The sequence below is a fragment of the Oncorhynchus nerka genome, linkage group LG6 (assembly GCF_034236695.1).
Source record: "Oncorhynchus nerka isolate Pitt River linkage group LG6, Oner_Uvic_2.0, whole genome shotgun sequence".
NCBI lineage: Eukaryota > Metazoa > Chordata > Actinopteri > Salmoniformes > Salmonidae > Oncorhynchus > Oncorhynchus nerka.
Window position 1 is genome coordinate 1790858 of NC_088401.1, and position 21384 is coordinate 1812241.

At 43.2% G+C, this 21384-nt stretch overlaps 1 protein-coding gene across 4 annotated transcripts in view; it reads right to left on the reverse strand.

Moving 5' to 3' along the window:
- Nucleotides 1–994: 994 nt before the first annotated feature.
- Nucleotides 995–21384, reverse strand: part of LOC115123702 (tetratricopeptide repeat protein 21B-like) — a 147804-nt gene continuing 127414 nt past the window's right edge. For 2 of the 4 annotated variants that reach the window (XM_065019213.1, XM_065019211.1), the window contains 7 exons: nt 17202–17363; nt 7075–7288; nt 6472–6567; nt 5578–5706; nt 3841–3961; nt 1723–1790; nt 995–1525 (listed from right to left, as the gene is read on the reverse strand). In XM_065019213.1, the coding sequence (XP_064875285.1) occupies nt 1448–1525; nt 1723–1790; nt 3841–3961; nt 5578–5706; nt 6472–6567; nt 7075–7288; nt 17202–17363 (868 nt within the window). In that variant the 3' untranslated portion in view covers nt 995–1447. Of the gene's footprint in view, nt 1526–1722; nt 1791–3840; nt 3962–5577; nt 5899–6471; nt 6568–7074; nt 7289–17201; nt 17364–21384 lie in introns of those variants that run through there. The other 2 variants (XM_065019212.1, XM_065019214.1) reach the window with 2 other exon arrangements.

Consider the following 21384-nt stretch of genomic DNA (forward strand, 5'->3'; position numbering starts at 1 on the left):
CAAAACATTTCTGCAGCATTGAACCAAAAGTGGCCTCCATTTCTGCAGCATTGAAGGTCCCCAAGAACACAGTGGCCTCATCATCAGGTCCCCCAAGAACACAGTGGCCTCCATCAAATGAAGGTCCCCAAGAACACAGAGGCCTCCATCAAGTGAAGGTCCCCAAGAACACAGTGGCCTCCATCATTCTGCAGCAGGTCCCCAAGAACACAGTGGCCTCCATCATTCTGCAGCATTGAAGGTCCCCAAGAACACAGTGGCCTCCATCATTCTTAAATGGAAGAAGTTTGGAACCACCAAGACTCTTCTTTGAGCTGGCCACCAAACTAAGCACTCGGGGGAGAAGGGCCTTGGTCAGGGAGATGACCAAGAATCTGACAGAGCTCCTCTGTGGAGATGGGAGAACCTTCCAGAAGGACAACCATCTCTGCAGCACTCCACCAATCAGGCCTTTATGGTAGAGTGGCCAGATGGAAGCCACTCCTCAGTAAAAGGCACATGACAGCCCGCTTGGAGTTTGCCAAAAGGCACCTAAAGGACTCTCAGACAATGACAAACAATATTCTCTGGTCTGACGAAACCAAGATTGAACTCTTTGGCCTGAATGCCAAGTGTCACGTCTGGAGGAAACCTGGCACCATCCCTACGGTGAAGCATGGTGGTGGCAGCATCATGGTGAGGGATGTTTTTAAGCAACAGGACAACGACCCTAAGCCCACAGCCAAGTTAACGCAGGAGTGGCTCTATGAAAAGTCTCTGAATGTCCTTGAGTGGCCCAGCCAGAGTCTGGACTTGAACCTGATCAAACATCTCTGGAGAGACCTGAAAATAGCTGTGCAGTGACGCTCCCCATCCAACCTGACAGAGCTTGAGAGGATCTGCAGAGAAGAATGTGAGAAACTCCCCAAATACAGGTGTGCCAAGCTTGTAGCGTCATACCTAAGAAGACTTGAAGCTGTAAACTCTGATAAAGTTGCTACAAGAAAGTACTGAGTCTGAATACTTCTGTAAATGTTTATTTTATGCAAACATTTCTAAAAATCTGTTTTTGCTTTTTCGTTATGGGATGTTGTGTGTAGATTGATGATGAAAAAAACACAACAATTGAATTAATTTTAGAATAAGGCTGAAACGTAACAAAATGTGGAACAAAGTCAAGGGGTCTGAATACTTTCCTAAAGCACTGTATAAACACTCAAACAGAGAATTTTACATTACAGAACATGTTTAAATGTTTTAAAATTCCACAGGGAAAAAAAACTATAAATAAAAGTAGCATAGTATTTGCATATTTCAAGTGCAGAACAGTATATCTAGAACAAAGCACTTGATTTGATAAAGACAAAGTGCCCCATAGTTCCTTGGAGCAGGGGGCATTATGCCATGTGGATACATTTCAGGTCACTAGTGGAGACAGAGACATGGAGGGTTAATCCCAGGCTGAGGTTCAGGGTCGGAGAGCAGCGCGGGCTCTCTCTAGGATCTCTGTCTGTATCAGAGGGTAGTCTGGGTGCTCTGTGAGGACCTGAGGGGGAACAGGCAGGTCAGGTAAAACACTCTCTCACTACACCGATCCTTAATCAATAATCCTCATCCTCTAAACTAAATTACACTAAGTCCTTTCCAATATTTCCAGTAGTGATAGCCTGGTACCAGATGTGTTAGTGCTGTCTTGCAGATCTGGGACCAGGCTACAGTAGTAATATCATCCACAGTACAGACCTTGTGACAAACCTCTATGGTCTCGTTGTACTGCTTGAACTTCAGGTAGTTGAAGGCCAGTCTGAAACCTGAACGGAAGAAGCAGAAGGGACACAACCATTAACATTACAGACCTTAAACCGTTAAAAAGGTGCTGACATCACTTCTCCATTTCCTTTGTTGCAAAAATGATAATAGTTCACCTAATTTCAGTTTGTGACAAAACAAACAAGTATAGTCCAGGTAATCAACTAAACTGCTGTAAAACATATTTTCCACAAAACCAAAAATAATGTATTTTCAGCTGTTTGAAGTTGATGTACAAAACCGAAAGTAAAAGATACAAAACGAAATTTAAGAATGCGAGGCATAGAAATAGCACACATAGAACAGATCTACAGATTATTAGACTGGCTTTCAATGTGAATGACAGATCTATAACACATAGAACAGATCTACAGATTATTAGACTGGCTTTCAATGAGAATGACAGATCTATAACACATAGAACAGATCTACAGATTATTAGACTGGCTTTCAATGTGCATGACAGATCTATAACACATAGAACAGATCTACAGATTATTAGACTGGCTTTCAATGTGAATGACAGATCTATAACACATAGAACAGATCTACAGATTATTAGACTGGCTTTCAATGAGAATGACAGATCTATAACACATAGAACAGATCTACAGATTATTAGACTGGCTTTCAATGTGAATGACAGATCTATAACACATAGAACAGATCTACAGATTATTAGACTGGCTTTCAATGTGAATGACAGATCTATAACACATAGAACAGATCTACAGATTATTAGACTGGCTTTCAATGAGAATGACAGATCTATAACACAAAGAACAGATCTACAGATTATTAGACTGGCTTTCAATGTGAATGACAGATCTATAACACATAGAACAGATCTACAGATTATTAGACTGGCTTTCAATGTGAATGATAGATCTATAACACATAGAACAGATCTACAGATTATTAGACTGGCTTTCAATGAGAATGACAGATCTATAACACATAGAACAGATCTACAGATTATTAGACTGGCTTTCAATGTGAATGACAGATCTATAACACATAGAACAGATCTACAGATTATTAGACTGGCTTTCAATGTGAATGACAGATCTATAACACATAGAGCAGATCTACAGATTATTAGACTGGCTTTCAATGAGAATGACAGATCTATAACACATAGAACAGATCTACAGATTATTAGACTGGCTTTCAATGAGAATGACAGATCTATAACACATAGAACAGATCTACAGATTATTAGACTGGCTTTCAATGAGAATGACAGATCTATAACACATAGAACAGATCTACAGATTATTAGACTGGCTTTCAATGTGAATGACAGATCTATAACACATAGAACAGATCTACAGATTATTAGACTGGCTTTCAATGTGAATGACAGATCTATAACACATAGAACAGATCTACATATTATTAGACTGGCTTTCAATGAGAATGACAGATCTATAACACATAGAACAGATCTACAGATTATTAGACTGGCTTTCAATGAGAATGACAGATCTATAACACATAGAACAGATCTACAGATTATTAGACTGGCTTTCAATGAGAATGACAGATCTATAACACATAGAACAGATCTACAGATTATTAGACTGGCTTTCAATGAGAATGACAGATCTATAACACATAGAACAGATCTACAGATTATTAGACTGGCTTTCAATGTGAATGACAGATCTATAACACATAGAACAGATCTACAGATTATTAGACTGGCTTTCAATGAGAATGACAGATCTATAACACATAGAACAGATCTACAGATTATTAGACTGGCTTTCAATGAGAATGACAGATCTATAACACATAGAACAGATCTACAGATTATTAGACTGGCTTTCAATGAGAATGACAGATCTATAACACATAGAACAGATCTACAGATTATTAGACTGGCTTTCAATGTGAATGACAGATCTATAACACATAGAACAGATCTACAGATTATTAGACTGGCTTTCAATGTGAATGACAGATCTATGACATAAAATGTCTATGTGAATTTGGTCGGGTCGCCCAAAAAGTGAGAAAATGCAGCTTAAAGGGTGTCCACAGACTCACCCACGCTGGGGTTGACTCTGTTAGTGTAGAGCCAGGCTTGATCGTAGAACACTGATGCATCATGGTACGACTGTTCCTTCTCCCTGATGTAGCCCATGTACTCATACGCTCTGCTGCACGACTACAAACACATACATTACATACTCACTACTACACTACTGTCTACACTAATACACACTACTGTCCACACTAATACACACTACTGTCTACACTAATACACACTACTGTCTACACTAATACACACTACTGTCTACACTAATACACACTACTGTCTACACTAATACACACTACTGTCTACACTAATACACACTACTGTCTACACTAATACACACTACTGTCTACACTAATACACACTACTGTACACACTAATACACACTACTGTCTACACTAATACACACTACTGTCTACACTAATACACACTACTGTCTACACTAATACACACTACTGTCTACACTAATACACACTACTGTCTACACTAATACACACTAATACACACTACTGTCTACACTAATACACACTACTGTCTACACTAATACACACTACTGTCCACACTAATACACACTACTGTACACACTAATACACACTACTGTCTACACTAATACACACTACTGTCTACACTAATACACACTACTGTCTACACTAATACACACTACTGTCTACACTAATACACACTACTGTCTACACTAATACACACTAATACACACTACTGTCTACACTAATACACACTACTGTCTACACTAATACACACTGTACACACTAATACACACTACTGTACACACTAATACACACTACTGTCTACACTAATACACACTACTGTCTACACTAATACACACTACTGTCTACACTAATACACACTACTGTACACACTAATACACACTACTGTCTACACTAATACACACTAATACACACTACCTTCTACACTAATACACACTACTGTCCACACTAATACACACTACTGTCTACACTAATACACACTACTGTCTACACTAATACACACTACTGTCTACACTAATACACACTACTGTCTACACTAATACACACTACTGTCTACACTAATACACACTACTGTCTACACTAATACACACTACTGTCTACACTAATACACACTACTGTCTACACTAATACACACTACTGTCTACACTAATACATACTGTCTACACTAATACACACTACTGTTCTACACTAATACACACTACTGTCTACACTAATACACACTACTGTCTACACTAATACACACTCTACACTAATACACTACTGTACACACTACTGTCTACTAATACACACTACTGTACACACTAATACACACTACTGTCTACACTAATACACACTACTGTCTACACTAATACACAACTGTCTACACTAATACACTACTGTCTACACTAATACACACTACTGTCTACACTAATACACACTAATACACACTACCTTCTACACTAATACACACTACTGTCCACACTAATACACACTACTGTCTACACTAATACACACTACTGTCTACACTAATACACACTACTGTCTACACTAATACACACTACTGTCTACACTAATACACACTACTGTCTACACTAATACACACTACTGTCTACACTAATACACACTCCCGTTTACACTAATACACACTACACACTAATAGCATACAGCTCATCCTACACGGACACCTCAGACTCTGCTGGCTGGCTGTGTGCGTCTCCGTCCGTCCATCTGTCACTGTCTCTCTGTGTGTGTGTGTGTGTGTACCTGGTTGTATTTAATACAACGTTGCAGTAGATCACAGGCGATATCATACTTCCCAGACTTGATGTAAACATCAGCCAGCAGCAACCAGGCTGTCTCCAGGTCCTCTGACAGCTCCCAGCTCCACTCCACCTGTACAATAACCATATATAATACTGGAGTCCTCCAGGGCTCTGTTCTAGGCCCTCTGGAGTCCTCCAGGGCTCTGTTCTAGGTCCTCTGACAGCTCCCAGCTCCACTCCACCTGTACAATAACCATATATAATACTGGAGTCCTCCAGGGCTCTGTTCTAGGTCCTCTGACAGCTCCCAGCTCCACTCCACCTGTACAATAACCATATATAATACTGGAGTCCTCCAGGGCTCTGTTCTAGGCCCTCTGGAGTCCTCCAGGGCTCTGTTCTAGGTCCTCTGGAGTCCTCCAGGGCTCTGTTCTAAGCCCTCTGGAGTCCTCCAGGGCTCTGTTCTAGGCCCTCTGGAGTCCTCCAGGGCTCTGTTCTAGGTCCTCTGGAGTCCTCCAGGGCTCTGTTCTAGGCCCTCTGGAGTCCTCCAGGGGCTCTGTTCTAGGCCCTCTGGAGTCCTCCAGGGGCTCTGTTCTAGGCCCTCTGGAGTCCTCCAGGGCTCTGTTCTAGGCCCTCTGGAGTCCTCCAGGGCTCGGCCCTCTGGAGTTTCGGTTTTCGGCCCTCTAGAGTCCTCCAGGGCTCGTTTCTAGGCCCTCTGGAGTCCTCCAGGGGCTCTGTTCTAGGTCCTCTGGAGTCCTCCAGGGGCTTGGTTCGAGGCCCGCTGGAGTCCTCCAGGGGCTCTGTTCTAGGCCCTCTCCTCTGACTGTCTCTGAGTGTCTGCTAAGCTACAGGACCAACATGTAAATCTACAAGAGTCCTAGTAAAAAAAGTCTACCTTGGTGAGCCTCTTGAGCTGGTTCCTGGCCCGAGGAGTTTGTTTTAGTAGCATGAAGGCCTGGCCCATCGCCAGCAAGTAGGGAACGTTGTTCACCTGAGGAGAAGAAGGTACAGGAGAAGGAGGTGGTGAAGGTACAGGAGGAGGAGGTGAAGGAGGGGGAGGAGAAAGAGGAAACCCTACCTGAGTAGAGACCAGCTCAGTGAAGGGGGTCCTACCTGAGTAGAGTCCAGCTCAGTGAAGGGGGTCCTACCTGAGTAGAGGCCAGCTCAGTGAAGGGGGTCCTACCTGAGTAGAGGCCAGCTCAGTGAAGGGGGTCCTACCTGAGTAGAGTCCAGCTCAGTGAAGGGGGTCCTACCTGAGTAGAGTCCAGCTCAGTGAAGGGGGTCCTACCTGAGTAGAGTCCAGCTCAGTGAAGGGGGTCCTACCTGAGTAGAGTCCAGCTCAGTGAAGGGGGTCCTACCTGAGTAGAGACCAGCTCAGTGAAGGAGGTCCTACCTGAGTAGAGACCAGCTCAGTGAAGGGGGTCCTACCTGAGTAGAGACCAGCTCAGTGAAGGGGGTCCTACCTGAGTAGAGACCAGCTCAGTGAAGGGGGTCCTACCTGAGTAGAGGCCAGCTCAGTGAAGGCCTGCAGGGCTCTCTGGATGTGTTTGGGGTCTCTGGTGGCCATGAGGCAGAGGTTGACCAGCAAGGTGATTCTGTGTGACCGCTGACCTCCTGATGACACATGACGTGGGCGGAACTCCTTCACCAGGTTCTGAGCCGTGGCCACGCCCACCTGCTCCCTGTGCTCAGCCCCGCCCAGCTGGCTCATACTGACCAATCAGAGAGGAGAACAGACGTAAACATTTTACATCATGTATTATTATAAATAGCTGAAGTATCTCAATCAGGAACAATCAAACTAGGCAACATGGTATAGGATGTATACATCCTAATGTCCTCTATCCCAGACTGTCCACATTGGAGACAAAATACTGGAGTCTGTATACAGTACATCATAATGTCCTCTGTCCCAGACTGTCCACATTGGAGGAGACAACATCAACTCAAATGTTATTTGTCACATGCGCCGAATACGACAGGTGTAGACATTACAGTGAAATGCTTACTGACAAGCCATTAACCTCTCTGGGATATGTCGGACACTAGCGTCGCAAAAGCCAGGGGAAATGCAGAGCGCCAAATTCAAAATACATTTCTATAAAAATCCAACTTTCATTAAATCACACATGCAAAATAGCTAATTAAAGCTACACTTGTGAATCCAGCCAACATGTCAGATTTCAAAAAGGCTTTTTTCTTTTCCGCGAAAGCAAACAAACCTATTATGAGGATAGCACCTCCGTAAACAAAGAGAGAAACCATATTTCAACCCTGGAGGCGCGACACAAAACGCAGAAATAAAAATATAATTCATGCCTTACCTTTGACGAGCTTCTTTTGTCGGCACTCCAATATGTCCCATAAACATCACAAATGGTCCTTTTGTTCGATTAATTCCGTCGATATATATCCAAAATGGACATGTATTTGTTGTGTTTGATTCAGAAAAACACCGGTTCCAACTTGCTCAACATGACTACAAAATATCTCAAAAGTTACCTGTAAACTTTAACAAAACATTTCAAACTACTTATGTAACACAACTTTAGGTATTATTTAACGTAAATAATAAAATTGAAGAACGGATGATCTGTGTTCAATACAGGAGGAAAACAAACTGTAGCATGCTTTCTGGTCACGCGCCTCTATCTAACAGTACACTTCAAGTGACCCTCGTTCAAGATGGCCGTACTTCTTTATTACACAAAGGAAAAACCTCAACCAATTTCTAAAGACTGTTGACATCCAGTGGAAGCGATAGGAACTGCAAGAAGGTCCCTTAGAAATCTGGATTCCCAATGAAAACCAATGAAAAACGAGTGACCTCAAAAACAAATATATCTGAATGGTTTGTCCTCTGGGTTTCGCCTGCTAAATAAGTTCTGTTATACTCACAGACATGATTCAAACAGTTTTAGAAACTTCAGAGTGTTTTCTATCCAAATCTACTAATAATATGCATATCTATGTTCTGGGGATGAAAAGCAGGCAGTTGAATTTGGGCATGCATTTCATCCGGACGTGAAAATACTGCCCCGTCACCAAGAAGTTTTAACCAACAATGAAGTTAAGAAAAATAATTAAAAAAATAAAAAAAATAAAAGTAACATAATTAAAGAGCAGCAGTAAAATAACAATAGCGAGGCTATATACAGAGGGTACCGGTACAGAGTCAATGGGAGGCTATATACAGGGGGTACCGGTACAGAGTCAATGGGAGGCTATATACAGGGGGTACCGGTACAGAGTCAATGGGGAGGCTATATACAGGGGTACCGGTACAGAGTCAATGGGGAGGCTATATATATACAGTCAATGGGAGGCTATATACAGGGGGTACCGGTACAGAGTCAATGGGAGGCTATATACAGGGGTACGGTACAGAGTCAATGGGGAGGCTATATACAGGGGTACCGGTACAGAGTCAATGGGGAGGCTATATACAGGGGTACCGGTACAGAGTCAATGTGGAGGCTATATACAGGGGGTACCGGTACAGAGTCAATGGGGAGGCTATATACAGGGGGTACCGGTACAGAGTCAATGGGGAGGCTATATACAGGGGGTACCGGTACAGAGTCAATGGGGAGGCTATATACAGGGGGTACCGGTACAGAGTCAATGTGGAGGCTATATACAGGGGGTACCGGTACAGAGTCAATGGGGAGGCTATATACAGGGGGGTACCGGTACAGAGTCAATGGGGAGGCTATATACAGGGGGTACCGGTACAGAGTCAATGGGGAATCTATATACAGGGGTACCGGTACAGAGTCAATGGGAGGCTATATACAGGGGGTACCGGTACAGAGTCAATGGGGAGGCTATATACAGGGGTACCGGTACAGAGTCAATGGGAGGCTATATACAGGGGGTACCGGTACAGAGTCAATGGGGAGGCTATATACAGGGGGTACCGGTACAGTCAAGTCAATGGGATGGGGCTATATACAGGGGGTACCGGTACAGAGTCAATGGGAGGCTATATACAGGGGGTACCAGTACAGAGTCAATGGGAGGCTATATACAGGGGTACCGGTACAGAGTCAATGGGGAGGCTATATACAGGGGGTACCGGTACAGAGTCAATGGGGAGGCTATATACAGGGGGTACCGGTACAGAGTCAATGTGGAGGATATATACAGGGGGTACCGGTACAGAGTCAATGTGGAGGCTATATACAGGGTACCGGTACAGAGTCAATGTGGAGGCTATATACAGGGGGTACCGGTACAGAGTCAATGTGGAGGCTATATACAGGGGGTACCGGTACAGAGTCAATGTGGAGGCTATATACAGGGGGGCATCGGTACAGAGTCAATGTGGAGGCTATATACAGGGGGTACCAGTACAGAGTCATTGTGGAGGCTATATACAGGGGGGTATCGGTACAGAGTCAATGTGGAGGCTATATACAGGGGGTACCAGTACAGAGTCATTGTGGAGGCTATATACAGGGGGTTACCGGTACAGAGTAAATGTGGAGGCTATATACAGGGGGTACCGGTACAGAGTCAATGTGGAGGCTATATACAGGGGGTACCGGTACAGAGGCAATGTGGAGGCTATATACAGGGGGTACCAGTACAGAGTCATCGTGGAGGCTATATACAGGGGGTTACCGGTACAGAGTCAATGTGGAGGCTATATACAGGGGGTACCGGTACAGAGTCAATGTGGAGGCTATATACAGGGGGTACCAGTACAGAGGCAATGTGGAGGCTATATACAGGGGGTTACCGGTACAGAGTCAATGTGGAGGCTATATACAGGGGGTACCGGTACAGAGTCAATGTGGAGGCTATATACAGGGTGTACCGGTACAGAGTCATTGTGGAGGCTATATACAGGGTGTTATGGTACCGTATTGACAAGGTAATTGAGGTAATGTGTACATGTGGGTAGAGTTATTAAAGTGACTTACGCATCGATAATAACAGAAAAGCAGCAGCGTAAAAGAGGAGGGGGGGGGGGGGGTCAATGCAAATAGTCCGGGTCCATTTGATTAGTGATGTACTGGGCCTTAAGCATTACCCTCTGGCCGAGCAGTTGCCATACCAGGCAGTTATGCAATCAGTCAGGATCCTCTCGATGGTGCAGCAGTAGAACTTTTTGAGGATCTGAGGACCCATGCCAAATCTTTTCAGTGTCCTGAGGGGGAATAGGTTTTGTCATTCCCTCTTCACGACTGTCTTGGTGTGTTTGGACCAATCTAGTTTGTTATTGATATGGACACCAAGGAACTTGAAGCTCTCAACCTGCTCCACTACAGCCCCGTCGATGAGAATGGGGGCGTGCTCGGTCCTCCTTTTCCTGTAGTCCATAATCATCTCCTGAGTCTTGATCACGTTGAGGGAGAGGTTGTCCTGGCACCACACTGCCAGGTCTCTGACCTCCTTCCTATATGCGGTCTCGTCGATGTTGGTGATCAGGCGTACGTACCACTGTTGTGTCATCTGCAAACTTAATGTTGGAGTCGTGCCTGGCCATGCAGTCGTGGGTGAACAGGGAGTACAGGACGGGACTGAGCACGCACCCCTGAGGGGCCCCTGTGGTGGCGATCAGCATGGCGGATGTGTTGTTACCTATCACCTGGGGGCGGCCCGTCAGGAAGTCCAGGATCCAGTTGCAGAGGGAGGTGTTGAGTCCCAGGGTCCTTCTTAGCTTAGTGATGAGCTTTGAGGGCACTATGGTGTTGAACGCTGAGCTGTAGTCAATGAATAGCATTCCCACGTAGGTGTTTCTTTTGTCCAGGTGGGAAAGGGCAGTGTGGAGGGCAATAGAGATTGCTTCATCTGTGGATCTGTTGGGACGGTATGCAAATTGGAGTGGGTCTAGGGTTTCTGGGATAATGGTGTTGATGTGAGCCATGACCAGCCTTTCAAAGCACTTCATGGCTACAGACGTGAGTGCTACCGGTCGCTAGTCATTTAGGCAGGATACCTTAGTGTTATTGGGCACAGGGACTATGGTGGTCTGCTTGAAACATGTTGGTATTACAGACTCAGACAGTGAGAGGTTGAAACTGTCAGTGAAGACACTTGATAGTTGGTCAGCTTGGAGTGCAGGTCCTGGTGATCCGTCTGGCCCTTGTGAATGTTGACCTGTTTAAAAGGTCTTACTCACGTCGGCTGCGGAGTGTGTGATCACACAGTCGTCCAGAACAGCTAATGCTCTCATGCATGCCTCAGTGTTGCTTGCCTCGAAGCGAGCATAGAAGTGATTTAGCTCGTCTGGTAGGCTTGTGTCACTGGGCAGCTCGTGGCTGTGCTTCCCTTTTGTAGTCTGTAATAGTTTGCAAGCCCTGCCACATCTGACGAGCGTCGGAGCCGATGCAGTACGATTCAATCTTAGTCCTGTATTGGCGCTTCATCTGACCACTTTTTTATAGACCGAGTCTCTGGTGCTTCCTGATTTATTTTTTGCTTGTAAGCAGGAATCAGGAGGGTAGAATTATGGTCAGATTTGCCAAATGGAGGGTGGGGGAGAGCTTTGTACGCATCTCTGTGTGTGGAGTAAAGGTGATCTAGAGTTTTTCTACTCTGGTTGCACATTTAACATGCTGGTAGAAATGAGGTAAAACGGATGAAAGTTCCTCCCCATTAAAGTCCCCGGCCACTCGGTGAGCATTTTCCTGTTTGCTTATGGCCGTATACAGCTCATTGAGTGCGGTCTTAGTGCCAGCATTCGTGTGTGGTGCCTTCAGAAATACTCCTTGACTACATGTTGTTGTGTTACAGCCTGAGTTCAAAATGGATTAAATATGTTTTTTTTCTCACCCATCTACACACAATAACTTATATTGAGAAAGTGAAAACATGTTTTTAGAAGTTTTTCTTGGCCATTCATGTTTTTAGAAATGTTTGAAAATTGATTGAAAATGAAATACAGAAATATCTAATTTACATAAGTACTTATACCCCTGAAACAATACATGTTAGAATCACCTTTGGCAGTGATTAGAGTTGTGAGTCTGTCTGGGTAAGTCTCTAAGAGCTTTGTTAGAATCATCTTTGGCAGTGATTAGAGTTGTGAGTCTGTCTGGGTAAGTCTCTAAGAGCTTTGTTAGAATCATCTTTGGCAGTGATTAGAGTTGTGAGTCTGTCTGGGTAAGTCTCTAAGAGCTTTGTTAGAATCATCTTTGGCAGTGATTAGAGTTGTGAGTCTGTCTGGGTAAGTCTCTAAGAGCTTTGTTAGAATCATCTTTGGCAGTGATTAGAGTTGTGAGTCTGTCTGGGTAAGTCTCTAAGAGCTTTGTTAGAATCATCTTTGGCAGTGATTAGAGTTGTGAGTCTGTCTGGGTAAGTCTCTAAGAGCTTTGTTAGAATCATCTTTGGCAGTGATTAGAGTTGTGAGTCTGTCTGGGTAAGTCTCTAAGAGCTTTGTTAGAATCATCTTTGGCAGTGATTAGAGTTGTGAGTCTGTCTGGGTAAGTCTCTAAGAGCTTTGTTAGAATCATCTTTGGCAGTGATTAGAGTTGTGAGTCTGTCTGGGTAAGTCTCTAAGAGCTTTGTTAGAATCATCTTTGGCAGTGATTAGAGTTGTGAGTCTGTCTGGGTAAGTCTCTAAGAGCTTTGTTAGAATCATCTTTGGCAGTGATTAGAGTTGTGAGTCTGTCTGGGTAAGTCTCTAAGAGCTTTGTTAGAATCATCTTTGGCAGTGATTAGAGTTGTGAGTCTGTCTGGGTAAGTCTCTAAGAGCTTTGTTAGAATCATCTTTGGCAGTGATTAGAGTTGTGAGTCTGTCTGGGTAAGTCTCTAAGAGCTTTGTTAGAATCATCTTTGGCAGTGATTAGAGTTGTGAGTCTGTCTGGGTAAGTCTCTAAGAGCTTTGTTAGAATCATCTTTGGCAGTGATTAGAGTTGTGAGTCTGTCTGGGTAAGTCTCTAAGAGCTTTGTTAGAATCATCTTTGGCAGTGATTAGAGTTGTGAGTCTGTCTGGGTAAGTCTCTAAGAGCTTTGTTAGAATCATCTTTGGCAGTGATTAGAGTTGTGAGTCTGTCTGGGTAAGTCTCTAAGAGCTTTGTTAGAATCATCTTTGGCAGTGATTAGAGTTGTGAGTCTGTCTGGGTAAGTCTCTAAGAGCTTTGTTAGAATCATCTTTGGCAGTGATTAGAGTTGTGAGTCTGTCTGGGTAAGTCTCTAAGAGCTTTGTTAGAATCATCTTTGGCAGTGATTAGAGTTGTGAGTCTGTCTGGGTAAGTCTCTAAGAGCTTTGTTAGAATCATCTTTGGCAGTGATTAGAGTTGTGAGTCTGTCTGGGTAAGTCTCTAAGAGCTTTGTTAGAATCATCTTTGGCAGTGATTAGAGTTGTGAGTCTGTCTGGGTAAGTCTCTAAGAGCTTTGTTAGAATCATCTTTGGCAGTGATTAGAGTTGTGAGTCTGTCTGGGTAAGTCTCTAAGAGCTTTGTTAGAATCATCTTTGGCAGTGATTAGAGTTGTGAGTCTGTCTGGGTAAGTCTCTAAGAGCTTTGCACACCTGGATTGTGCAACATTTTCCCCATTATTGTTGTCAAAATTATTCAAGCTCTGTCAAATGTGTTGATTATGGATAGACAGCCATTTTAAGGTCTTGACATTTTCAAGTAGATTTAAGTCCAAACTGTAACTCGGCCACTCAGGAACATTCACTGTCATCTTGGTAAGCAACTCCAGTTTAGATTTGGGTTATTGCCCTGCTGAAAGGTGAATTCATCTCCCAGTGTCTGGTGGAAAGCAGACTGAACCAGGTTGTAGGTTATTGTCCTGCTGAAAGGTGAACATCTCCCAGTGTCTGGTGGAAAGCAGACTGAACCAGGTTATTGTCCTGCTGAAAGGTGAACATCTCCCAGTGTCTGGTGGAAAGCAGACTGAACCAGGTTATTGTCCTGCTGAAAGGTGAATTCATCTCCCAGTGTCTGATGGAAAGCAGACTGAACCAGGTTGTAGGTTATTGCCCTGCTGAAAGATGAATTCATCTCCCAGTGTCTGGTGGAAAGCAGACTGAACCAGGTTATTGTCCTGCTGAAAGGTGAACATCTCCCAGTGTCTGGTGGAAAGCAGACTGAACCAGGTTATTGTCCTGCTGAAAGGTGAATTTATCTCCCAGTGTCTGATGGAAAGCAGACTGAACCAGGTTATTGTCCTGCTGAAAGGTGAACATCTCCCAGTGTCTGATGGAAAGCAGACTGAACCAGGTTATTGTCCTGCTGAAAGGTGAACATCTCCCAGTGTCTGATGGAAAGCAGACTGAACCAGGTTGCTGAAAGGGAACATTCCCAGTGTCTGGTGGAAAGCAGACTGCCCTGCTGAAAGGTGAATTCATCTCCCAGTGTCTGGGGGAAAGCAGACTGAACCAGGTTGTAGGTTATTGTCCTGCTGAAAGGTGAACATCTCCCAGTGTCTGATGGAAAGCAGACTGAACCAGGTTATTGTCCTGCTGAAAGGTGAACATCTCCCAGTGTCTGATGGAAAGCAGACTGAACCAGGTTGTAGGTTATTGCCCTGCTGAAAGGTGAATTCATCTCCCAGTGTCTGGTGGAAAGCAGACTGAACCAGGTTATTGTCCTGCTGAAAGGTGAACATCTCCCAGTGTCTGGTGGAAAGCAGACTGAACCAGGTTATTGTCCTGCTGAAAGGTGAATTCATCTCCCAGTGTCTGATGGAAAGCAGACTGAACCAGGTTATTGTCCTGCTGAAAGGTGAATTAATCTCCCAGTGTCTGATGGAAAGCAGACTGAACCAGGTTATTGTCCTGCTGAAAGGTGAATTCATCTCCCAGTGTCTGATGGAAAGCAGACTGAACCAGGTTGTAGGTTATTGCCCTGCTGAAAGGTGAATTCATCTCCCAGTGTCTGATGGAAAGCAGACTGAACCAGGTTGTAGGTTATTGCCCTGCTGAAAGGTGAATTCATCTCCCAGTGTCTGGTGGAAAGCAGACTGAACCAGGTTGTAGGTTATTGCCCTGCTGAAAGGTGAATTCATCTCCCAGTGTCTGATGGAAAGCAGACTGAACCAGGTTGTAGGTTATTGCCCTGCTGAAAGGTGAATTCATCTCCCAGTGTCTGGTGGAAAGCAGACTGAACCAGGTTGTAGGTTATTGCCCTGCTGAAAGGTGAATTCATCTCCCAGTGTCTGGTGGAAAGCAGACTGAACCAGGTTGTAGGTTATTGCCCTGCTGAAAGGTGAACATCTCCCAGTGTCTGATGGAAAGCAGACTGAACCAGGTTATTGTCCTGCTGAAAGGTGAACATCTCCCAGTGTCTGGTGGAAAGCAGACTGAACCAGGTTATTGTCCTGCTGAAAGGTGAACATCTCCCAGTGTCTGGTGGAAAGCAGACTGAACCAGGTTGTAGGTTATTGTCCTGCTGAAAGGTGAACATCTCCCAGTGTCTGGTGGAAAGCAGACTGAACCAGGTTATTGTCCTGCTGAAAGGTGAACATCTCCCAGTGTCTGGTGGAAAGCAGACTGAACCAGGTTATTGTCCTGCTGAAAGGTGAACATCTCCCAGTGTCTGATGGAAAGCAGACTGAACCAGGTTATTGTCCTGCTGAAAGGTGAACATCTCCCAGTGTCTGATGGAAAGCAGACTGAACCAGGTTATTGTCCTGCTGAAAGGTGAACATCTCCCAGTGTCTGATGGAAAGCAGGATTTTGCCCAGGTTTACCTCAATTCCATTTATTTTTTACCCTGGAAAACTCCCCAGTTCTTAACAATTACAAGCATACCCATAACATGATGCAGCCACCACTATGCTTGAAAATATGGAGAGTGGAACTCAGTAATGGGTTGTGTTGGATTTGCTCCAGACATAACACTTTGTATTTAGGGGAAAAAGTTAATTTTGCCACATTTTTTCCAGTATGACTTTACTGCCTTGTTGCAAACACAAGACATGTTTTGGAATATTTTTTATTCTGTACAGGCTTCCTTCTTTTCTCTCTGTCAGTTAGGTTAGTATTGTGGAGTAATTTGTGTAGGCCAGTGACAAAATAATCTCAATTTAATCCATTTCAAACTGAATCTGTAACACAACAAAATGTGTTAAAAGTCAAGGGGTGTGGATACTTTCTACAGGCATATCATGATCCTCCCTAGAAGGGAGTACCCCTAGTACCCCCTGCCGTACCCCTAGTACCCCCCTAGTACCCCTAATACCCCCTGCCATACCCCTAGTACCCCCTGCCGTACCCCTAGTACCCCCAGCCGTACCCCTAGTACCCCCTGCCGTACCCCTAGTACCCCCCCCCTGCCGTACCCCTAGTACCCCCTGCCGTACCCCTAGTACCCCCTGCCGTACCCCTAGAAGCCCTGCCGTACCCCTAGAAGCCCAGCCGTACCCCTAGAAGCCCAGGCGTACCCCTAGAAGCCCAGCCGTACCCCTAGAAGCCCAGCCGTACCCCAAGAAGCCCTGCCGTACCCCTAGAAGCCCTGCCGTACCCCTAGTACCCCCTGCCGTACCCCTAGAAGCCCTGCCTTACCCCCTAGAAGCCCGGGCGTACCCCTAGAAGCCCTGCCGTACACCTAGAAGCCCAGCCGTACCCCTAGAAGCCCAGCCGTACCCCTAGAAGCCCGGCCGTACCCCTAGAAGCCCGGGCGTACCCCTAGAAGCCCTGCCGTACACCTAGAAGCCCAGCCGTACCTCCACTCCTCCTGGGGTGTCTCAAACACCTCCCCTCCGATGACCTCGTTGTCTGGGTTGAGACAGATGCGGATCATGAGCTCCATAGCCTGATCTCCCCACTCGTTGTCCCGCCGGGCCTTGTTCAGATGAAACAGAGCCTCACTCACCCTGTACACATGCCTGGAGGGAGGAGAGTTCTAGTTATCTTTGAACCATATCTTATTGGCTGCCAGTGGTTCTATACAGCTAGAGACTAGACACTCACTAAACAGCTGGTTCTATACAGCTAGAGACTAGACACTCACTAAACAGCTAGTTCTATACAGCTAGAGACTAGACACTTACTAAACAGCTAGTTCTATACAGCTAGAGACTAGACACTTAATATATAGATAGACTAGACACTTACTATACAGCTAGTTCTATACAGCTAGATACTAGACACTTAGTTCTATACAGCTAGAGACTAGACACTTAATATATAGATAGAGACTAGACACTTACTATACAGCTAGTTCTATACAGCTAGAGCCTAGACACTTAATATACAGCTAGAGACTAGACACTTAATATACAGCTAGTTCTATACAGCTAGAGACTAGACACTTAATATACAGCTAGAGACTAGACACTTAATATATAGATAGAGACTAGACACTTAATATACAGCTAGAGACTAGACACTTAATATACAGCTAGAGACTAGACACTTAATATACAGCTAGAGACTAGACACTTAATATACAGCTAGAGACTAGACACTTACTATACAGCTAGTTCTAGACACTTAATAATACAGCTAGAGACTAGACTAGACACTTAATATACAGCTAGAGACTAGACACTTAATATATAGATAGAGACTAGACACTTACTATACAGCTAGAGACTAGACACTTAATATACAGCTAGTTCTATGCAGCTAGAGACTAGACACTCACTAAACAGCTAGTTCTATGCAGCTAGAGACTACACACGCACTAAACAGCTGGTTCTATACAGCTAGAGACTAGACACTTAATATACAGCTAGAGACTAGACACTTAATATACAGCTAGAGACTAGACACTCACTAAACAGCTGGTTCTATACAGCTAGAGACTAGACACTCACTAAACAGCTGGTTCTATACAGCTAGAGACTAGACACTTAATATACAGCTAGAGACTAGACACTTAATATACAGCTAGTTCTATACAGCTAGAGACTAGACACTTAATATACAGCTAGTTCTATACAGCTAGAGACTAGACACTTAATATACAGCTAGAGACTAGACACTTAATATACAGCTAGAGACTAGACACTTAATATGACACAGCTAGTTCTATACAGCTAGAGACTAGACACTTAATATACAGCTAGTTCTATACAGCTAAAGACTAGACACTTAATATACAGCTAGAGACTAGACACTTAAAATACAGCTAGAGACTAGACACTTAATATACAGCTAGAGACTAGACACTTAATATACAGAGAGACTAGACACTTAATATACAGCTAGTTCTATACAGCTAGAGACTAGACACTTAATATACAGCTAGAGACTAGACACTCACTAAACAGATAGAGACTAGACACTTAATATACAGCTAGAGACTAGACACTTAATATACAGCTAGAGACTATACAGCTAAAGACTAGACAGCTAGTTCTATACAGCTAGAGACTAGACACTTAATATACAGCTAGAGACTAGACACTTAATATACAGCTAGAGACTAGACACTTAATATACAGCTAGAGACTAGACACTTAATATACAGCTAGTTCTATACAGCTAGAGACTAGACACTTAATATACAGCTAGAGACTAGACACTTAATATACAGCTAGTTCTATACAGCTAGAGACTAGACACTTAATATACAGCTAGAGACTAGACACTTAATATACAGCTAGAGACTAGACACTTAATATACAGCTAGAGACTAGACACTTAATATACAGCTAGAGACTAGACACTTAATATACAGCTAGAGACTAGACACTTAATATACAGCTAGAGACTAGACACTTACTATACAGCTAGAGACTAGACACTCACTAAACAGATAGAGACTAGACACTTAATATACAGCTAGAGACTAGACACTTAATATACAGCTAGTTCTATACAGCTAGAGACTAGACACTTAATATACAGCTAGAGACTAGACACTTAATATACAGGTAGTTCTATACAGCTAGAGACTAGACACTTAATATACAGCTAGAGACTAGACACTTAATATACAGCTAGAGACTAGACACTTACTATACAGCTAGTTCTATACAGCTAGAGACTAGACACTTAATATACAGCTAGAGACTAGACACTTACTATACAGCTAGAGACTAGACACTCACTAAACAGATAGAGACTAGACACTTAATATACAGCTAGAGACTAGACACTTACTATACAGCTAGTTATATACAGCTAGAGACTAGACACTTAATATACAGCTAGTTCTATACAGCTAGAGACTAGACACTTAATATACAGCTAGAGACTAGACACTCACTAAACAGCTAGTTCTATACAGCTAGAGACTAGACACTTAATATACAGCTAGAGACTAGACACTTACTATACAGCTAGAGACTAGACACTTACTATACAGCTAGAGACTAGACACTTACTATACAGCTAGAGACTAGACACTTACTATACAGCTAGAGACTAGACACTTACTATACAGCTAGAGACTAGACACTTACTATACAGCTAGAGACTAGACACTTAATATACAGCTAGAGACTAGACACTTAATATACAGCTAGAGACTAGACACTTACTATACAGCTAGAGACTAGACACTTACTATACAGCTAGAGACTAGACACTTACTATACAGGTAGAGACTAGACACTTAATATACAGCTAGAGACTAGACACTTACTATACAACTAGTTCTATACAGCTAGAGACTAGACACTTAATATACAGCTAGAGACTAGACACTTAATATACAGCTAGAGACTAGACACTTACTATACAGCTAGAGACTAGACACTTAATATACAGCTAGAGACTAGACACTTACTATACAGCTAGAGACTAGACACTTAATATACAGCTAGAGACTAGACACTTAATATACAGATAGAGACTAGACACTTAATATACAGCTAGTTCTATACAGCTAGAGACTAGACACTTAATATACAGCTAGAGACTAGACACTTAATATACAGCTAGAGACTAGACACTCACTAAACAGCTAGAGACTAGACACTTAATATACAGCTAGAGACTAGACACTCACTAAACAGCTAGAGACTAGACACTTAATATACAGCTAGTTATATACAGCTAGAGACTAGACACTTAATATACAGCTAGAGACTAGACACTTAATATACAGCTAGAGACTAGACACTTAATATACAGCTAGAGACTAGACACTTAATATACAGCTAGTTCTATACAGCTAGAGACTAGACACTTAATATACAGCTAGTTCTATACAGCTAGAGACTAGACACTTAATATACAGCTAGAGACTAGACACTTAATATACAGCTAGTTCTATACAGCTAGAGACTAGACACTTAATATACAGCTAGAGACTAGACACTTAATATACAGCTAGTTCTATACAGCTAGAGACTAGACACTTAATATACAGCTAGAGACTAGACACTTAATATACAGCTAGAGACTAGACACTTAATATACAGCTAGTTCTATACAGCTAGAGACTAGACACTTAATATACAGCTAGAGACTAGACACTTACTATACAGCTAGAGACTAGACACTTAATATACAGCTAGTTCTATACAGCTAGAGACTAGACACTTACAGCTATACAGCTAGAGACTAGACACTTAATATACAGCTAGTTCTATACAGCTAGAGACTAGACACTTAATATACAGCTAGAGACTAGACACTTAATATACAGCTAGAGACTAGACACTTAATATACAGCTAGAGACTAGACACTTACTATACAGCTAGAGACTAGACACTTAATATACAGCTAGAGACTAGACACTTAATATACAGCTAGTTCTATACAGCTAGAGACTAGACACTTAATATACAGCTAGAGACTAGACACTTAATATACAGCTAGAGACTAGACACTTAATATACAGCTAGAGACTAGACACTTAATATACAGCTAGAGACTAGACACTTACTATACAGCTAGTTTTATACAGCTAGAGACTAGACACTTAATATATAGATAGAGACTAGACACTT